General features: G+C 36.9%; 1 protein-coding gene across 2 annotated transcripts in view; it reads left to right on the top strand.

The window, feature by feature from the left end:
• The window catches only part of LOC123827557 (ceruloplasmin), an 80,842-nt gene that overhangs the window by 12,513 nt on the left and 49,955 nt on the right, over window positions 1-18,374 (top strand). For both annotated transcript variants that reach the window (XM_045852093.1, XM_045852094.1), the window contains exons 2-6: window positions 2,570-2,817; window positions 4,528-4,740; window positions 5,514-5,687; window positions 7,529-7,783; window positions 8,872-9,043. In XM_045852093.1, coding sequence (XP_045708049.1) covers window positions 2,570-2,817; window positions 4,528-4,740; window positions 5,514-5,687; window positions 7,529-7,783; window positions 8,872-9,043 — 1,062 coding nt within the window. The remainder of the gene's footprint in view (window positions 1-2,569; window positions 2,818-4,527; window positions 4,741-5,513; window positions 5,688-7,528; window positions 7,784-8,871; window positions 9,044-18,374) is intronic.

Here is an 18,374-nt window from a genome sequence, read left to right as displayed (position 1 = left end):
TTATATATAGTAACATATATTATAGTAATATAGTATAATGTTACTATATATAGTAATATATTACTATATATCTATGAGCCATATATATATATATATATATATATATATATATATAAAATTGGGACCAATCTCCTAGCAATAGGAGTGTGTAAAGACAATGGGGAAAATTTATCCTGGTGTTTAGATGCACCCTGTGAGATCAAGAGGTCCAGGTTCTTCTGATGAGATAGAGGGCTGCATCTTCACTCTGCAGGCTCTGCTGCTGCAGCTGTGTGCCACACTGGAATGGGACTCTTGATTAGCTCCTGTCAGCAGTATGGACTGGATAATCTGTCTGCATCTCAGTGGTCTTCAGTGCCTCAGAGTTTTGCTGTTTGTTAAAACATCTGTTTATTAAGAACATTCCTGTTGCTAGTAATGCTGTAATTTAGGAGGCAGGGGGGATTGATATTCTTGTCCTGCTGTTTTTCCATGCATTTTGATGTCCTTGAAGACTCTGAGCCTGCCTGAATATTTTTTTCTGTTTTCTTCTAACAAAATGGAAACTGCAACAAACAATTAGAAAATGAAAACAAATGGAAATTGTGGCATAAACATGAATTTGCCATTCCATATTGGATCCAAAGGTGTTACTTTATTTTTCAAACATCTTGCTTGGCCTTCCTCCCACCCGCATGGGGAAGGGGGCTCCATCTCATTTGTTTTTAAGTGAAAAATTTGAGAATCTTTGGGTTTACACAAGTCAGGAAAATGGGGGTGTTTGGTGTATGATAACAACTGTGACATGCTCATTGGCAAAACCCCCTGGTCAATCCAGAGCGCGATGTCTCTGCTGTTCTCAGCACCTGCTCCTGCTGCCCAAACTCAGCCATCACGGCCACTGCCAAGCACACATGCTCCTTGGCTCCAGCACCCAGGTTTAATCTGATGCTCCCATGGAACCACACCAGCAGAGGCTTGGCCACTACCAAGTCTGGTCTGGAAATAGACCCTGACACCTTTCTGTCTCACTATCTCTGGGAATTCTACTACCTCTAGGACTGGGCAGCTGGGGGCCATTTCCTTCACCTCAGAGCCTCCCCAACTCAGGCTATTGAATGAGTCCAGAGAAGCATCAGAACACTTGAGGTGGGGATATTTTTAGTGAAAGCAGATGTCTGATCCCCAAGTCAGATGCACAGAATCAGAATCAGTGGGTGTGGGGTTCAGGGACTTGCATTTTATCAAGGTCCTCAGTAGATACCTATGCACACTAAAGCTTAAGAAAATTTTGGCTAAAGCCCTAGATTTTTAAAAAACTAAGTCTTTAAACTCTGCAGCAATGAAACTCCAGAGCTCCCAGACAAGATCTACTCTTGTCCTGAAAAAGAAAAGGAAAATATCTCTCACTCTCTCCTATGAGCTTACAGCTGAGGAAACAAGATGATGTTTATTCCTCAGTCAGGTTATTTGGGGCTATAGGGGTTGAGTGGAAGATGAGGAGGCATCAAAAGTCCCTGAGACAAAAGTAATCAACACACACACACACACACACACACACACACACACCCCAAACACACACCCCAAATCATCAGCCTGAGCGTTAGCAGGCTTTATTCTTCTGGAGGAAATGTTGGTTGCTCACTTGTAGAAGAGGGGCTTGCCAAAGCCCAGGTTTAAAATTGGTCCCCCTAAACCACTAACTGGCAGCACCCACAGATCCCACCAAGCTTCTGTCCAAGCTTCTGTTAAGGACAATAACTTCAGAATCAGTTCCAAAGTTGGAATACCAAACTCACTTTCTCTCTCTTCCTTTCTTTTCTTTTTTTTTTCCCTGGCCCCTGTTGATTTCACTGATATTTTTTAGGAAAGTTTTAAGCAACTGTTAATCAGCCACTAATCAGAATATAAACATTCAATGTTCAAGTATTCTTGGTAGCAAGGGATTAAAAAATATAAGGGTAATTTGAATCCAGAGGTAATTTTAAAACCCCCACATGCCATACACATCAATTCTGACCTTGATTTAGTGCTACTAAAAGAAATAAAAATAATAGAATTAATTTAACATCATTAATTAACTACTACTACTACTACTTTATACTACTACTATTTTACAGTATATATAAATACTACTACTACTTTATAGTATATATAAATATATATACACACACACAAATATACAAATTGATTGCTTATAAACTCAAACTTTTCCAGAAGCCGAAAGAGGTTTACCATAAGTGACAAATATCTTAACTGCTTTACCTTAATATTTCACTTTAATTTTATATTCTATTCCATAATTCCTCTGTGTTTTAATATAAAAATCTTGAAAGACATACTCTGGTAAGGTGCATCATATGTCTATGGCACCTTTACAGATGGTTCTCTGCTGCATACATGATGTGGGACACTTCACATAATTAAAACACCAGGACTAAGTGCCAGTTCTCCTCTTCATTTTTTGGAGGCACCCCTACAACAATAGACAAACATTTAATGTGATATGGTCATTAATTTCTTTGAATTATAATGTTACCCCCAGAAATGATGGCTTCTGATAGAGTGACTGTCTTCTTTTCCTTTGCAGGGAAGATTCCAATGTCTATCTTCAAAGTGGCCCCGACAGAATTGGGCGAATATACAAGAAGGCCATTTATCTTCAATACACAGATGAAACCTTTAGTAAGACGATAGAAAAACCTGCGTGGCTGGGGTTTTTAGGCCCTATAATCAAAGCAGAAACTGGCGATACCATTTATGTCCACTTAAAAAACTTTGCCTCTAGGCCCTACACTTTTCATTCACATGGCATAACTTATTTTAAGGAACATGAGGGTAAGTTAAGCTCATTCTTTCTCTGGAATTTCCTCTCACTTTTCAGCAGGAACACCTTTTAACTTCTAAGATTATGAACTCTACTTCTAGTCAAATCAGTAACAATGTTGTTTAGATCCAAACTATTTTTATTAATCACTATTTTGGTTCATCATAATAATATTTTGTTTCTCTTGAGTATGTTTGTGTGAAGTGTGAATGTGTTGGGATTTCTGGGCGAATCCACATATTGAAAGGCAGTGAGAGCTGGAAGTTCTTCTAGTGCCCAACTTCTTTCCAACCAAGTGGTCAGAACGAGAAATATAAACAGTGTACATGAAGGCCTAGAAAATGAAAAAATCCAAAAGGAAGAAACAGGACTCAAGGCAAGGATAGTCTCATCATTCAAACAGTAAATAGACTTTGGCCATTGTCACCTCCCATCCTAACTTTAGATAAATGGCTGCTGCTAAGGCAGCATGGGTACTCTCATACATCAGCCAATGGTGCATGCTCAGGAGTCACATATGAGACACAATTAACCAAAAGGTTATTTGAATGTAGGACTGTTATGTCATCCTTAATACTCAATGATGATAACGATGATGAAAAAAGTTGGTGCTTGGTTGTAGTTAAGAGCAAGGACTTCAAAAATCATAGGCCAAGGTTTAAGGATAATGTTGCCTTGTGCTGGCTGAATGACCTTGCGCAAGTTACTTCAGTTTCTGTGCTTCAGTTTCTTCATGTATAAAATAGAGACAAAGGTAGTATGTAGAAATATCTCGATAAATGTCATCTCTGATCATAAGCAAAAATGCCAAGGCCATTATACACTCTATTGAAATTATAAGGATCAAGTCTGAAAATTAAGATAAAATTAGACTTGATTAATTACTATTCTTTTTAAAAACAGAGTTATTATTTTAGAAGGTGAATGTTTTAATCACACATTTTATATTCTTTTTATGAACTCAACAATTACATTCATAGCATAGAGGCATATGACTACCACCTTATTTCTTTTTTACAATTTTATGGTATATTAGTTTATTAATCATTTTTAAGGTATGATACTTGTGTTTGTGTTAAAAGAAAAAAGAGTTCTTATCTTTTAGAGATACATACTTGAGTGTTTATGAATAAATGATGTGATGTCTGGGATTTGCTTTAAAATAATTAGATGGTGATGGAGGCGAGAGTGGATGGGGGTATAGATGAAACAAGATTGGCCTTGAGTTGACCATTGTTAAACCTGGGTTGATAGGAACATGGCAGTCCAACATATTATTCTCTTAACTTGTGAATATGTTTGGATATTTACACAATTAAAAGCAAAACAATAAAAAATTCCATGGTTACTTCACAGGCAAAAATCTAATATTATATAAAAAGTTTCAAATTATAGGAGAGGATAGCCATTTTGTTCATGCGTCCATACCATGGCTCTAAGGCAAGAGTGGTTCTTCAAATTACAAACCAAAAGTCACTATGCTCCTGATATTTCTATTACTGCTCCCTGAAGACTTAGTTGACATGAAAAATAATGATAACATTTTCTGTCAAGTTACAAACCCTCTAGCCTCTGTGTTCAAATAGGATATCACTGCATCCCCCAAGGGGACATGTAATAGATGTTGAATAAGTGTTTGTTGAATAAATTAGTAAATATCTATTCTTTCTTTTAAATTCAAACACATTCAATTTGCAATTTCATTGCATGTTGCTTCCTAGGGGCCATCTACCCTGATAACACCACGGATTTTCACAAAGCAGATGACAAAGTAAATCCAGGTGAGCAGTATAAATACGTGCTGTATGCTACTCAAGAACAAAGTCCTGCTGAGGAAGATGGCAATTGTGTGACCAGAATTTACCACTCTCACATTGATGCTCCAAGAGATATTGCCTCAGGACTCATCGGACCTTTAATATTCTGTAAAAAAGGTACATTGTCTCATTATTGTTCAGAATATACAAGTATGACCAAAAGACAAGAGACAGAGAGGGCAGTTTGTTTTTTAAGTATAAGTCAAGTCTTCTGTGTTATGATTTGGCAGGTAAGGTGGAGAGGAAGTGAGTCTAGAAAAAAGGAAGGAAGGGAAGAGCAGGGCAGCATAGGAGAAGAAGGGATAAATGGAACAAACATTCATACATATGGCTGAGCTACAGGAAATATGCTCTCCTCGGGGAGAGGTTTGCTGTATCTAAATTGACAGTGGAGTTGAAAACATGTATGACTTTACCCAAACGTGATTCCCTTAGTGACACTCCTTGGTGACAGGTCTGTGGTTATTTGTTTTGTGTTGGTAAATAAAATATCATATTATCTATTTCTAATATCATAAAAAAGACAACATAGATCAAGATCTTGAAATCTAATTCTTGCTTGAACAATCATTAGTTACCTTCAAAGACTTGGCTTGTGGCTGAAGGCACTAGAAGATGTATACACAACTTTGAATTCCAACCTTCACATTTTCCCAAAAGCATTTAATAGTTATGTGGTTACTGAACATCCAAATATATTAGTGTCTGCCAAGCCCATAACACTGAACATAAAACTTCCAAAATGTTTCCAATTCTGTAAAACGGAAGTGACTAGTCTAAATTTGTGGTTTATGAGGAAGATAAGTAATAAAAAGTTTTAAAATTATAAATTACATGTTTAAATACATGGTAAAGATAAAGTTCTACTGAAATAACAATTTTCACTTTAGATTCTTTGGATAATGAAAAAGAAAAAAATATTGACCAAGAATTTGTAGTGATGTTTTCTGTGGTGGATGAAAATCTCAGCTGGTACCTAGACGACAACATTCAAACCTACTGCTCCGAACCAGAGAAAGTTGACGCAGACAACGAAGACTTCCAGGAGAGTAACAGAATGCATTGTAAGATTGACAAAGATATGTTACCTTTATCATATTTTTCTTGATCCATTAATTCTGCTGGTTTATTATATCATATGAATAAGTTGTTTCTGGTCTGTGGCTCTGATAACAAAACATATTGAACATGCAACTTGATACTCAGCTAAACAGGTCATTTTGAAACTTTAGAACAGGTAAGGCCAGATTCACCAAATTGTTCTCTAAAATAGGGATAAAAATAATCACTTATAGATTGATGCATATGTATGTTATATTTCTATATTTATCTTCCAAACTCATTCTAAAAATTATTTGAGATAGCCTAAAATTATTAAACTAAATGCTTAAAATCATGCTATCATAAAACATCAAACTATTATATACTTAGGAAAATAGTTCTAAAAGGTATTCCCTTACACATTGTCCCTCCTCACTTTGCATTGTTTCTTCTATATTTCAGTTCATTTTATTTCTTCTAATGTTTTCTTAGAAGAAATGAAATGTTTTCTTTTCTGCCTAGGCTCTTATTTTATTCTCAGAGACTGAACAATGAGCTCAGTAAGATTTTCTATCATTCAGAATTTGTATAAGTCAAATACCTTTACACTAACTAGACCAATAAGTTTTAATTTCTGTTTGCTTATTTTTAGTTTCTTCAAAATAACCTTTACTAAGAAACTGAGAATACAAGAATAATTGTACTATCAAAGCAAAAAACTAAACTTATTAAGAAAATACAGATTTTTGTTTCCAACTTTTGCTCATTACGGCTAGAAGATCCTCTTTCCTTTTGTTAACAAAAATAGATGTTAGAAAAAGACACTCAAAATTCTAGTCTGGATAGGGCTGGTTTGGTATCCTGGTTGCACTGGGTACTGTCACAGTGCCTCCCAGAACCAATTTCCACCTTATCTCCAGGACCACTCAGTTTTAACATTGACCCTGTTTCTTTTTTTCTCAAGCCATTCTGCTTCTAAACTTTTAGGTTTTTGTGGCTCTGTTCACTGGTCCCCTGTATTTCTTCTTTCCTTCTCCATATGTCTTCTTTTTTTTTTTAAGCTTTCAACAGAACATTCTTTATTTTTTTATTGTTGTTTAAGTACAGGTGTCTCCATTTCCCCTATCACTCTCTTCCACCCCACCCACTGTCACCTCCCACCCACCTTTGGCTTTATCCATTGGCCCCTTATACAAGTTCCTTGATGACCCTTCCTGTTTTTACCCCAGTTATCCCCTCCTCCCTCCCCTCTGGCTACTGTCAGTTTGTTCTTTATTTCAATATCTCTGGTTATATTTTGCTTGCTTATTTGTTTTGTTGATTAGGTTCCACTTAAGGTGAGATCAGATATTTGTCTTCTAATTCTGCCTTCCAATCTTTTTTTTAAAAAGCCCTTTCTTTTTTTCTTATTACAAAATCAATTTATTTTTACTATAGAAAACTGGAAAAATTTTGATAAGCAAGAAGAAATCATCCATACTACCACCATCAACATAATTAATGATCATTACTAAATAACCATCTGTCTTTTTTGTATTCACTACTTGTGTATATGTTTTGTATATATGCACACATCTGTATTAACAAATATGGTTTGTAACAAAAACAGCAAATAGGCTTTATCTTCAGTGTCATGTTCATCTGCTAGTACTGTGTTAAAAAGAATCCTGAAGCTGAATTCAGGTCCAAAATTAAAGAGTGCTGTGACTGATTAGTAATGACTGATGTGGGTGTAAGAGAGGGGAGAATAGTAGTATATGTGCCAGGTGTTTTCAATCCCAAATTGATTTATTTCTGCAGCAGTAACTATCATTATCCCAGGCAACAATGTCTATCAGTTACAATCTCTGCTCTTGACTCACAGCTGTGAATGGATATGCTTTTGGAAGTCTCCCAGGACTGTCCATGTGTGCAGAGGACAGAGTGAAATGGTATCTTTTTGGCATGGGTAATGAAATTGATGTGCATGCAGCTTTCTTCCACGGCCAAACATTGACTTACAAGAACTACCGTGTGGATACAATCAATCTCTTTCCTGCTACCCTTTCTGAGGCTTTCATGGTGGCCCAGAACCCTGGAGAATGGATTCTTAGCTGTCAGAATCTAAACCATCTGAAAGGTAGGACGTCTTTACCTGAAATTAGCTGTCAGCTAAAAAAAAACGTCCTGCCTCAGTTATATTACTAATGCAATAATCGTTAGTAATCAGAAACTAAAAGCTAAATATATTGGGAATGATATGAACTTTGAACAGGTAATTTAATTTTATTCCTATGATGGTATGCACCATAATATAATTTTAAAAGACTGAAAGACTGAAATATTTATAAACTAATGAAATCTGGAAAATATATTAATTTTTGGAAGAGAACAATTGGCCCTAAAAGTATACTACTGCCCTTAAAGTATAATACTGTGTACAGTTTCTCAGCTTTGTAAAATTTACACCATATTGTGAACACTGTAATATTTGTATATTGTGCTGAAAATATCTGTTTTTTTTAACTTGGTTCTATCAAATATAGCCAATTTTTTTTATTCTTTCTTTGTATTTTTTTATTGTTGTCCAAACCAACTTCGTTTTTTATTTGAGTCAGCTATTCCTTGATTTAACTTGATAAATCCCTTCTTTGTCTCTTTCATATAATGTAATAAAACTTTCCTAGTTTTTGAAAAACATTTGTTTGTAATACTGGTCTCCTGAAGAAATTAAGGCTTAATCTGGATCTTTGGATATGTTGCTTTGACCTTCAAACATAACACTTCTCACATGTGACCTTGGCAGCAGAAGGCCTGGCACAGCACATGCCCGACCATTTCATGTGAGAGAACAATAACTACGGATGTCCACTCCATTCCTCCTCCTCTACCCCACACTACCTTTTAAAACACAGCAAAGCCTTTCTTCTTCACTTATTTATTAATGTCTTTTTTTCTCATCAAAAGACCTCCCATGTAAAAGCCCACAGAAAATCGTACCACATTTTCGAAAACACTACTCATTAATATCTTTTCTGTATGTTACATAGAGAAGTTTAAAAAAAAACTGCTTGAATTTTCCATCAGTAGTAATTTATTTATAACTGTTTCCCCTAAATTATAGTAACTGTTTTTGGCTATCTATTTTTTCAGTTTCCATCTGTCATTTACAAGGCAATAGGAGAAACATTGGCTCTATTAACACATCTGTTCCTTTGTGTTTTTCAGCTGGTTTGCAGGCCTTTTTCCTGGTACAAGACTGTAAGAAGCCTTCTTCAGAGGACAATAGCCATAGGAAACACATTAGACACTACTACATTGCTGCTGAGGAAATCATCTGGAATTATGCACCCTCTGGCATAGACACCTTCACCAAAGAAAACTTAACATCACCTGGAAGGTAAATCAGAAAAAAGATTATTTTTTTAAAAATATGCCTCCCCTAAAAAATCGTAAAATGTCCACTCATATACTAAAATTTTAATTGGTACCTGAAATTAAGGAACTTGACAACTCAATTTCTTTTTTAAATATTTTATTTATTTATTTTTTAGAGAGGGAAGGGAGGGAGATAGAGAGAGTGAGAGAGAGAAACATCAATGTGCGGTTGCTGGGGGTTATGGCCTGCAACCCAGGAATGTACCCTGGCTGGGAATCGAACCTGGGACACTTTGGTTCCCAGCCAGCGCTCAATCCACTGAGCTATGCCAGCCAGGGCGCTAAGAAGACAACTCAATTTTTTAAGTATATTTTATTGATTATGCTATTACAGTTGTCCCATTCTCTTCTTCTCCCCTTTAATTCCCTCTGCACACTACCCATATTCCCTCCAGCATTCCCCCACTCCGTTCATGTCCATGGATCGTACATATACATTCTTTGGCTTCTACATTTTCTACACTGTTCTTAACCTCCTCCTGTCTATTTTGTAGCTACTAATTATGTTTTTTATTCCCTGTACCTTTTCCCCATTCTCCACACTCCCTCTCACTGCTGATAATCCTCCAAATGATCTCCATTTCGGTGATTCTGTTCCTGTTCTGGTTGTTTGTTTATTTTGTTTTGTATTTTTTAGGTTCAGTTGCTGATAGTTGTGAGTTTGTTGTCACTTTACTGTTCATAGTTTTTTATCTTCTTCTTTTTCTTAGATAAGTCCCTTTAACATTTCATGTAATATGGACTTGGTGATGAAGAACTCCTTTAACCTGACCTTATCTTGGAAGCACTTTATCTGCCCTTCCATTCTAAATGATAGCTTTGCTGGATAGAATAATCTTGGATGGAAGTCCTTGCCTTTCATGACTTGGAATACTTCTTTCCAGCCCCTTCTTGCCTGCAAGATTTCTTTTGAGAAATCAGCTGATAGTCCTATGGGAATTCCTTTGTAGGTAACTCTCTTCTCTTGTTGCTTTTAAGATTCTCTCCTTATCTTTAATCTTGTGTAATTTAATTATTATGTGTCTTTGCATGTTCTTCTTTGGGTCCTACATTTTTGGAATTCTCTGAGCTTCCTGGACTTGTATGTCTATTTCCTTTGCCAGATTGGGGGAGTTTTCTTTCATTATTTTTTCAAATAAGTTTCAATTTCTCACTCTTCCTCTTCTCCTTCTGGCACCCCTATGATTCACTTATTGGAAAATTTAAAGTTGTTCCAGAGGTTCCTAAGCCTCTCCTCATTTTTTTGAATTCTTGTTTCTTCATTCTGTTCCAACTGGATGTTTCTTTCTTTCTTTTATTCCAAATCATTTATCTGAATCCCAGTTTCCTTCCCTTCACTATTGGTTCCCTGAATATTATTTCTCTTTGTATAGCCTTCACTTCTTCCTTTACTTTGTGACCATAATCATTTCTGTGAACATCCTGGTTACCAGTGTTTTGAACTCTAGATCTGATAGGTTGATTATCTCCTTGTTGCTTAGTTGTTTTTCTGGAGTTTTGATCTGTTCTTTCATTTGGGCCATATTTCTTCTGCTTGGCACACCTTTTATGTTGTAAGGGGCAGAGCCTTAGGTATTTGCCAGGGCAAGGCAACCCACTTTGGTGCATTGTGGTGTTATATGTGGGTGAGTGGTCAGAGAGGGAACAATGCTAGCTGCTTGGCTCTCACCCCAGTTTCAAGAGACTAGCAATTTCTCCTGCCATCACAACCCCCACAAGTTTGTAAAGCTAGAGGTTCTGAGGCCTTATCTTGCCCACAGTGGAAACCTGGGTTGTGTGGTCTGTCTCACTCTCCCATTGGTGCCTCCCAGTTTATCTGCATGCAAATGTGGGACTGCCTAGTCTGCCAGCTGCCACCTTGCTGCGTGTCCTCTCTTCCCTGGCTGCCCATCTCCACCCCTCCTGCCAGTCTGCATAAATGTTTCTTCTTTAACTCCTTAGCATCAGACTTCCAATCAGTTCAATTGTCTGGTTGTTTTTGTTTTTAAATTGGTTGTTTCATTCTTTGGTTGTACAAGGAGGCAAAGTGTATTTACCTATGCCTTTATCTTGGCTCCTGTGTCTGCTTAATATTTATTAAGGTGTTTGGGATGGGTCCAAGTTTGAGAACTCTGACCTTTGAGTCTTTTGAGTTCATGAAAAAAGATGAGTTTAAAAGTTATCAAATGCTTAACAAAATCCTAAAAAAAAACACTGAACACCATTAGACAGATCAATTCATTTGTTTTCCTTTCTGGAAAAAATAGGCTTGTGCAATCCAGCAGCATTAAATACATTCACAAGGTTGTGCAATCAACACTATTCATTTCCAGAAATTTCCCATTATTTGAAATAAAAATTCTATACCCAGTAAACAATAACTCCCCAACCCCTAATATTGTGTTGGCCAAAAATATGTATGGTTTTTTTCTATAAAATAAAAGGCACATTTTTCATTTTCACCAATAACTATATTGATCTGAATATTTTGAGTATGACAGCTATCTTCCAAGTGGTAAAAGATTGATTGTTCTCAATTAATGTCTTGATCTGATTGCTATCAACTTTAACTGGTCTAGGCAACCATGAAGCATCACCTAGTGAGAAACTTCCTGCATGAAACTTCACAAACCTCTTTTGACACATTTGATCAGTTGCAGGACCTTCTCTATACACTGCATAAATCTTTTTTGTGTGTTTCAGTTGCATTTTTACCTTTCTTAAAATAATAAACCATAATATGCCACAAATGTTGCATATCTTCTTCTGTCTTCAATATCAAAATGACTACAAAAATTCACTAATTTAGATGTTCTTTAAATGAGTGCTCAAATGACAGCCATCACAATAAAATGTAACAAAATAGTTTCAAATTAAGTTAAATAAAACTAAGTGCTACTGGAGCCATCTTACAGAAAAAAAAAACAACTTTTTGCCAACCCAATAGCTTCTATTCTACTTTTTGTCTTTATAAATTTGCCTATCTTAGGCACCTCATACAAGTGAAATCAAACAACATTTGTCCTTTTTCACCTCACTTATTTCACTCAGCATAATTTTTATAAGGCTCATCCATGTTTTAGCATGTATCAGAACTTCATCCCTCTTTAAGGTTGAATAATATTCCTTTGTATACATATACTACATTGTATCTATTCATCCATTTACAAACAGTTGGGTTGTTTGTTGTACCTTTTGGCTATTATGAATACTGTTGTTAGGAACATTATAATACAAGTATCTTTTCAGGTTCCTGCTTTCAGTTCTTTTGGTTATATGTCTGAAAGTGAAGTTGCCAGTCATACGGTAACACTTTATTTTTTTATTTTTTGAGGAACTGCCATACTGTTTTCCACAATAGCTGCAACATTTCTCATTTCCACTAGCAATATACAAGCATTCAAATTACTCTGCATCCTTGCCAACACTTGTTTTCTGTGTCTTGTTTTGTTGTAATTAGCTATCCTAATGGGTGTAAAGTGGTATCTCATGGTGGGTTTGATTTTCATTTTTCTTATGATTAGTGATGTTAAACATCTTTTCATATACTTCTTGGCCATATTGAGAAATCTCTGTTCAAGTCATTTGTTCATTTATTTAATTGGGTTGTTTTGTTGTTGTTGTCAAATTATTGGAGTTCTTTAAATATTTTTCATTGTTCCCTTTATCATTATGCAATGTCCATTGTCTGTTACTGTATGTAGCCTTGGTTTTAAAGTTTATTTTGTCAGATATAAGTATTACTACCTCAGCTTTTTTTCCTTTCCATTTACATGAAATATCTTCTTCCATCCTTTATTTTTAGTCTGTGTGCATCTTTCATTCTGAGGCGGGTCACTTGGAGACAGCATACTGTTTCTTGCCATGTATAATGTGCACTTTTTGCCCAAAATTTTGAAGGAAAAATAAGGATGTGCATTATACATGGGTATAATGATTACATACCATAGGTATAATAATGGGTATAACAATCCCATGTATAATGTGCAGAACAATGTGGGTGTGCATTGTACATGACAAAATATGGTACATATGGGTCTTGTCTCTTATCCATTAAGCTGTCTATGTTTTTTGATGGGAGCACTTAAGCAATTTATATTTAAAGTGATTATTGATAGATATGTATCCATTGCCATTTTATTTTTAAACTATTTTCCTCTGTTTCTTTTTCTTTTGCTTCTTCTCTTCCTTCTTCTTTTCTAAAAGCAATCCCTTCAACAGTTGTTAGAATACTGTTTTGGTGGGAACAAACTTTTATAGCTTTTTCTTGTCCAGGAAGCTCTTTATTTCTCCTTGAATTTTAAATGATAGTCTTGCTGGGTAAAGTAGCCTTAGTTATAGGTTCTCGCTTTTCATAACCTTGAATATTTCATGCCAATCTCCTTTGGCCTGAGATGTTTCTATTGAGAAATCAAGTGACAGCCTAATGGGAGCTTCCTTGTAGGTAACTAACTGCTTATCTCCTGTCACTTTTAAGATTCTCTCATTGTCGTTAAGCTTTGCCATTTCAGGTATGATGTGTCTTGGTATGGGCTGTTTTGGAATCTCTGCACTTCCTGGAAGTGTGTGTCTTTTCCCTTCATCGGGTTAAGGAAGTTTTGGGTCATTATTTCTTCAAATAGTTTCTCAATCTCTTGCTCACTCTCTTCTCCTTCCAGTAGATGCAGGATGAAGATGTTGTTACACTTCATGTTGTTCCAAAGATTTCTGAAACTCACTTTTTAAAATTCTTTTTTCTTTTTGCTGCTCTGTTTGGGTGGGTTTTTTTTTCCTACCTTGTCTTCCAAATCACTGTTCAATTCTCTGCTTCATCTAACCTACTGTTTATTTCTTCCAATGTATTACTTATTTCAGGTATTTCATTCTTAATTTCTTACTGGTTCTTTTTTTTTATTTTTATGTCTCTTTATGCTTTTGAGCATCCTTACCATCATTACTTTGAACTCTATGTCTGATAAATTGATCGCCTCCTTTCATTTAGTTTTTTCCTGAAGAATTCCTTGTTCTTTCACTTGGGGCCTATTTCTTTGTCTTCCCATTTGGGCTGACTCTTTGTGTTTGTTTCTACGTATTATGTCGATATAAAAAGACTCTAGTGTGGTCCTGTTCAGACGCTGCCTGTGACTGGCCCTGGGCAACATGTTTGGAACTGTCAGCAAGCCACAGTATGTGCCTCCCTCTGCTGGACCTGGGTGCATGTGGAAAGAGAAACAAGCTGTGCACCAAGACCAGCTTTTACGAGCACTGGACCTATGGGAGGGTCAGCTTAAGTTTCAAAGCTTCCAAAGATCCACCTTCACCTGCAGGCTTTCTATTAGGCTTAATCAATAAAAGTGCCTCCAGCTGTACTCCTCAGCAGACTGGCTTAAGCTTCACAAGGTAGGGAAAGTGGGATTCCTGCAAGGGGGTGTTATTGCTTCCCCCCAGGTTGTTGCTGCTTGGAGCAGAGTACTCTGCCCAAGAAAGATGGCTTCTTCAGTATGGGGAATGACTGAGCACAGGGATCCTGGTAGCTTATCCTTCAGCTCTCTCACCAACACCATCAATCTTAAATTTTCCTCATGTGGCTCTAGTCTGCTCTGCCCTCCCTCTGCAGGAGCCCAGGGTAAGTGGCTACAAATGAAATTTTGTGTGTCGGCCCTTGAGTAGGCTCTCTTCATCTCTAGCCATCTCTGTCTGAAGGACAGAAACCCCTCTGCTTTTCACAGCCACATGTTATTTGGGTTCCTTTCCCAGCTCTGGTGCTTTAGGCTGGGGAGCCCGGCTTGGTGTTTAGACCCCACACTTCTCAGGGGGACCCCACCAGCTGCTGAAATATCTCTCCAGAACTTCAGCTGCCATGTGTGGAAGCCCAGGCAGCCCCCTCACAACTCTATGCTTCCTGCCAGTCTCACTGTGGCGATATGATTTCTTCTGTAAGTCCTTGGTTAAAAGGCTTCTCTCCAGCTAGTGTTCAGTTATTTATTCAGAATGGTTTCTCTATAATTTTGTTGTATTTCCAGTTTTGTCCTTGGAAGAGGTTAGTGTAGCTTCCATCTACTCTGCCACCTTCTTGGATCATCAGATATTTTAGATATTAACCCTTTATCAGATATATGCTTTGTTAATATTTTCTCCTATCTGTAGGTTTTCTTGTCACTCTCTTGATCATGCATATCCATTAATTGACAAAAGTTACTCTTTGTACATGTCTGATGTTTTCCACAACCTCTGAGCCATTCTTCCAGCTCCAATCTTTTTTTCTACTGTAATCCATTGTGAAGTTTCAAAATATCAATGAGATCCTGCCACCTCCCTGCTTCAAGTTTCTGCTTAAATATCACCTCTTCAGAGAAGCTTTGTTTGCCATTCAACTACTTAGATTAGGTAATTTACTGAACAATGCAAAAGTCAATAATTGGGCTGGCTCAACCCAGGTTCTATGATTCCTGAAGCAGAGATTTAAGGCCCAGGCTACATGGATATCCAGATGCACTTACTCTCAAAACTGCATTTCTAGCCCAAAATGCTCTTTGCATTTCAAACTGCTTAATTGGCAGCCCACTAGGTTGAAGCTTTTTCAGATCAGTACATCCAAACCTAAATCCATTATCTTTCTCACAATTCTTTGTTGCCTTCTGTCCTTGAATAAATCATCATCCATCTATCAAGCAACAAGCCTGAGCACCATCTTTGACTCCCTCTCTCTTTCACCAATCCCGTCTTCTCTCATCATATACATTATATCCTAAATATCCCTGAGAGCTGTCTATTTCTCTCCATCCTCTTTGCCAAAACCTCTGAAGTCATCACTACCTCCCACTGAGTTTTTGAACCTGCCTCCTGATTTGTCTCCCTACTGCAGTCTAGCTTTTGGTAACACATTTTCCAAGTAGCAGCCCAAGGAATCCCACTAAACATGAATCCTAAATGCTTACATCTTTCAAAGCTTTCCCACTGCCCTGGAATAGAATACTGAAAGCCTTAATTAGTTCCTCCTGTTCACTCCTCATTCTCTGTTCCTGCCCTGCCCTGCATGCTGTACTGCTGTCATACTGTGTGCTGCCCTACAGGCTGTTTCTTATTTGTCAATACCTGCCCCATTCTCCCACTACACACACTTCACCTTTTTAATTCTACTTCTCTTCTAGATGGTTTTAAAAAATCACTTCCTCTGGAAAGCCTTTGAGAGCCTCTTTCCAGAACTTTCCCCAGCTCCAGGAGAAATGCTCCATAATATATTGTGCTAATTACATATTATCATATTGATTGGTTCATAGTCTGTCTTCTCTGTCAGATGTCAGGTTAATGTGCACAGAGTTGGGTCCTGCTTGCTTATGGTTATGTCATCAGCACATCATAGAATTCCTGGCAAACAGCAGGTGTTTAATACATTTGTCCAATGAAAGAAAAGATGAATGGGTGGCTTTGTGAAGTCAAATGTCTTTCTAAGATTGAATTTCTTCATCTGTAAAATAAGAAGACTATTACAAACTTTGTTGCATTCCCATATGAGCACCTGGTTGGTGCTAACATGCAATAAGCAGTAGCTACTGTGTTTTAAAACATTCCATAATTTGTTTAAAGATTCAGTTTTTAAAAAATATTTTACTTATTTATTTTCAGAGAGAGGGGAATGGAGGGAGAAATAGAGGGAGAGAAACATCAATGCAAAAATACTGATGGGTTGCCTCTTGCATGCACCCCAACCAAGAACTGAATGTGCAACTCAGGCATTTGCCCTAATCAGGAATCAAACCAGCAGCCCTTCATTTTGTAGGAAGACCCCTAAACTAACTGAGCCAAACCAGTCAGGATGACTCAGTTTTAAAAAAATTTTTTTGTCCTCAACCAAAGACATTTTTTTCATTGCTTTTAGAGAGAGAAGAAATCTGGAGAGAGAGAGAGAGAGAAACATCAATGTAACAAAGAAACATTGATTAGTTGCTTCCCCTTGGCTTCCTGACCAGGGATCAAACCCACAACCTTTCAGTGCACAGGATGATACTCCAACCAACTGAGTCACACTGGCCAGGGATAAAGATTCAATTTTATTTTTATTTTTTATTTTTAATAATGACAAAAATGTATTTCTTTTTTAATATGCTTTATTGATTATGATACTACAGTTACCCCAATTTTTCCTTCTTTGCCTCCCTCTGCCCAGTACCTCCATTCCCTCCAGCAATCCTCCACCCCCTACCCCCCCCCACCCTTAGTTCATGTCCATGGGTCACGCATATAAGTTTTTTGGCTTCACATTTCCTACACTATTCTTAACCTCCCCCTATCTATTTTGTACCTATCAATTGATGTTACTATATCCCTGCACCTTTTCCCCCATTCTCCACCTTTCCTCTCCCTGCTGATGATAATCCTCCAAGTAATCTCCATATCTATGATTCTGTTCCTATTCTAGTTGTTTGCGTGGTTTGCTTTTTTAGATTCCATTGTTGATTGTTGTAAATTTGTTACCACTTTAATGTTCATAGTTTTGATCTTCTTTTTCTTAAATAAGTCTCTTTAACATTTCATATAATGATGGCTTGGTAATGATTAATTCTTTTAGCTTTACCTTCTTTGAGAAACACTTTCTTTGCCCTTGCTTTATTTGTACTTTATTTGCCCTATCTAAATGGTAGCTTTGCTGGATAGAGTAATCTTGGTTGTAGGTCCTCGCTTTTCATCACTTTGAGTACTTCCTGACAGTCCCTTCTAGCCTGCAAAGTTTTGTGTTTTTTTTTGAGAAATCACCTGACAGTCTTAAGGGACCTCCTTTGTAGGTAACTCTCTGCTTTTCTCTTGCTGCTTTTTAGCATTTTAATTTTGATGTATCTTGGTGTGTTCCTCTTTGGGTTCAACTTGTTTTGGACTCTCTGGGCTTCCTGGACTTCTATGTCTATTTCCTCCACCAAATTAGGGATTTTTTCTTTCACTATTTTTTCAAATAAGTTTTTGGTTTCTTGCTCTTCCTCTTCTCCTTCTAGAGTCCCCCTATGATTCAAATGTTGGTACATTTGGAGATATCCCAGAAGCTTCTTATTCTATTCTTTTTTTTTCTTTCAATTCTTTTTTTTTCTTGCTGTTCTGGTTGAATGCTTTTTTCTTCCTTGTATTCCAAATTGTTTATTTGATTCTCAGTTTCATCCCCTCCATTGTTTGGTCCCTATAGATTCTTCACTATTTGGCTTACTGTAACCTTCATTTCTGCCTGGTTCTTTTTTATGTTGTTGCCATACTCAATGAGTTTTTTGAGCATCCTGATCACCAGTATTTTGAACTCTGTATCTGATAGGTTAGTTATCTCCATTTTGTTTCATTCTTTGTCTGGAATT

The sequence above is a fragment of the Phyllostomus hastatus genome, unplaced genomic scaffold (assembly GCF_019186645.2).
Source record: "Phyllostomus hastatus isolate PE091 unplaced genomic scaffold, TTU_PhHast_1.1 phas_contig_86, whole genome shotgun sequence".
Taxonomy (NCBI): Eukaryota; Metazoa; Chordata; class Mammalia; order Chiroptera; family Phyllostomidae; genus Phyllostomus; species Phyllostomus hastatus.
The sequence above is the reverse complement of the archived record's forward strand: the minus strand, read 5'-3'. Positions and strand labels throughout refer to the sequence as shown.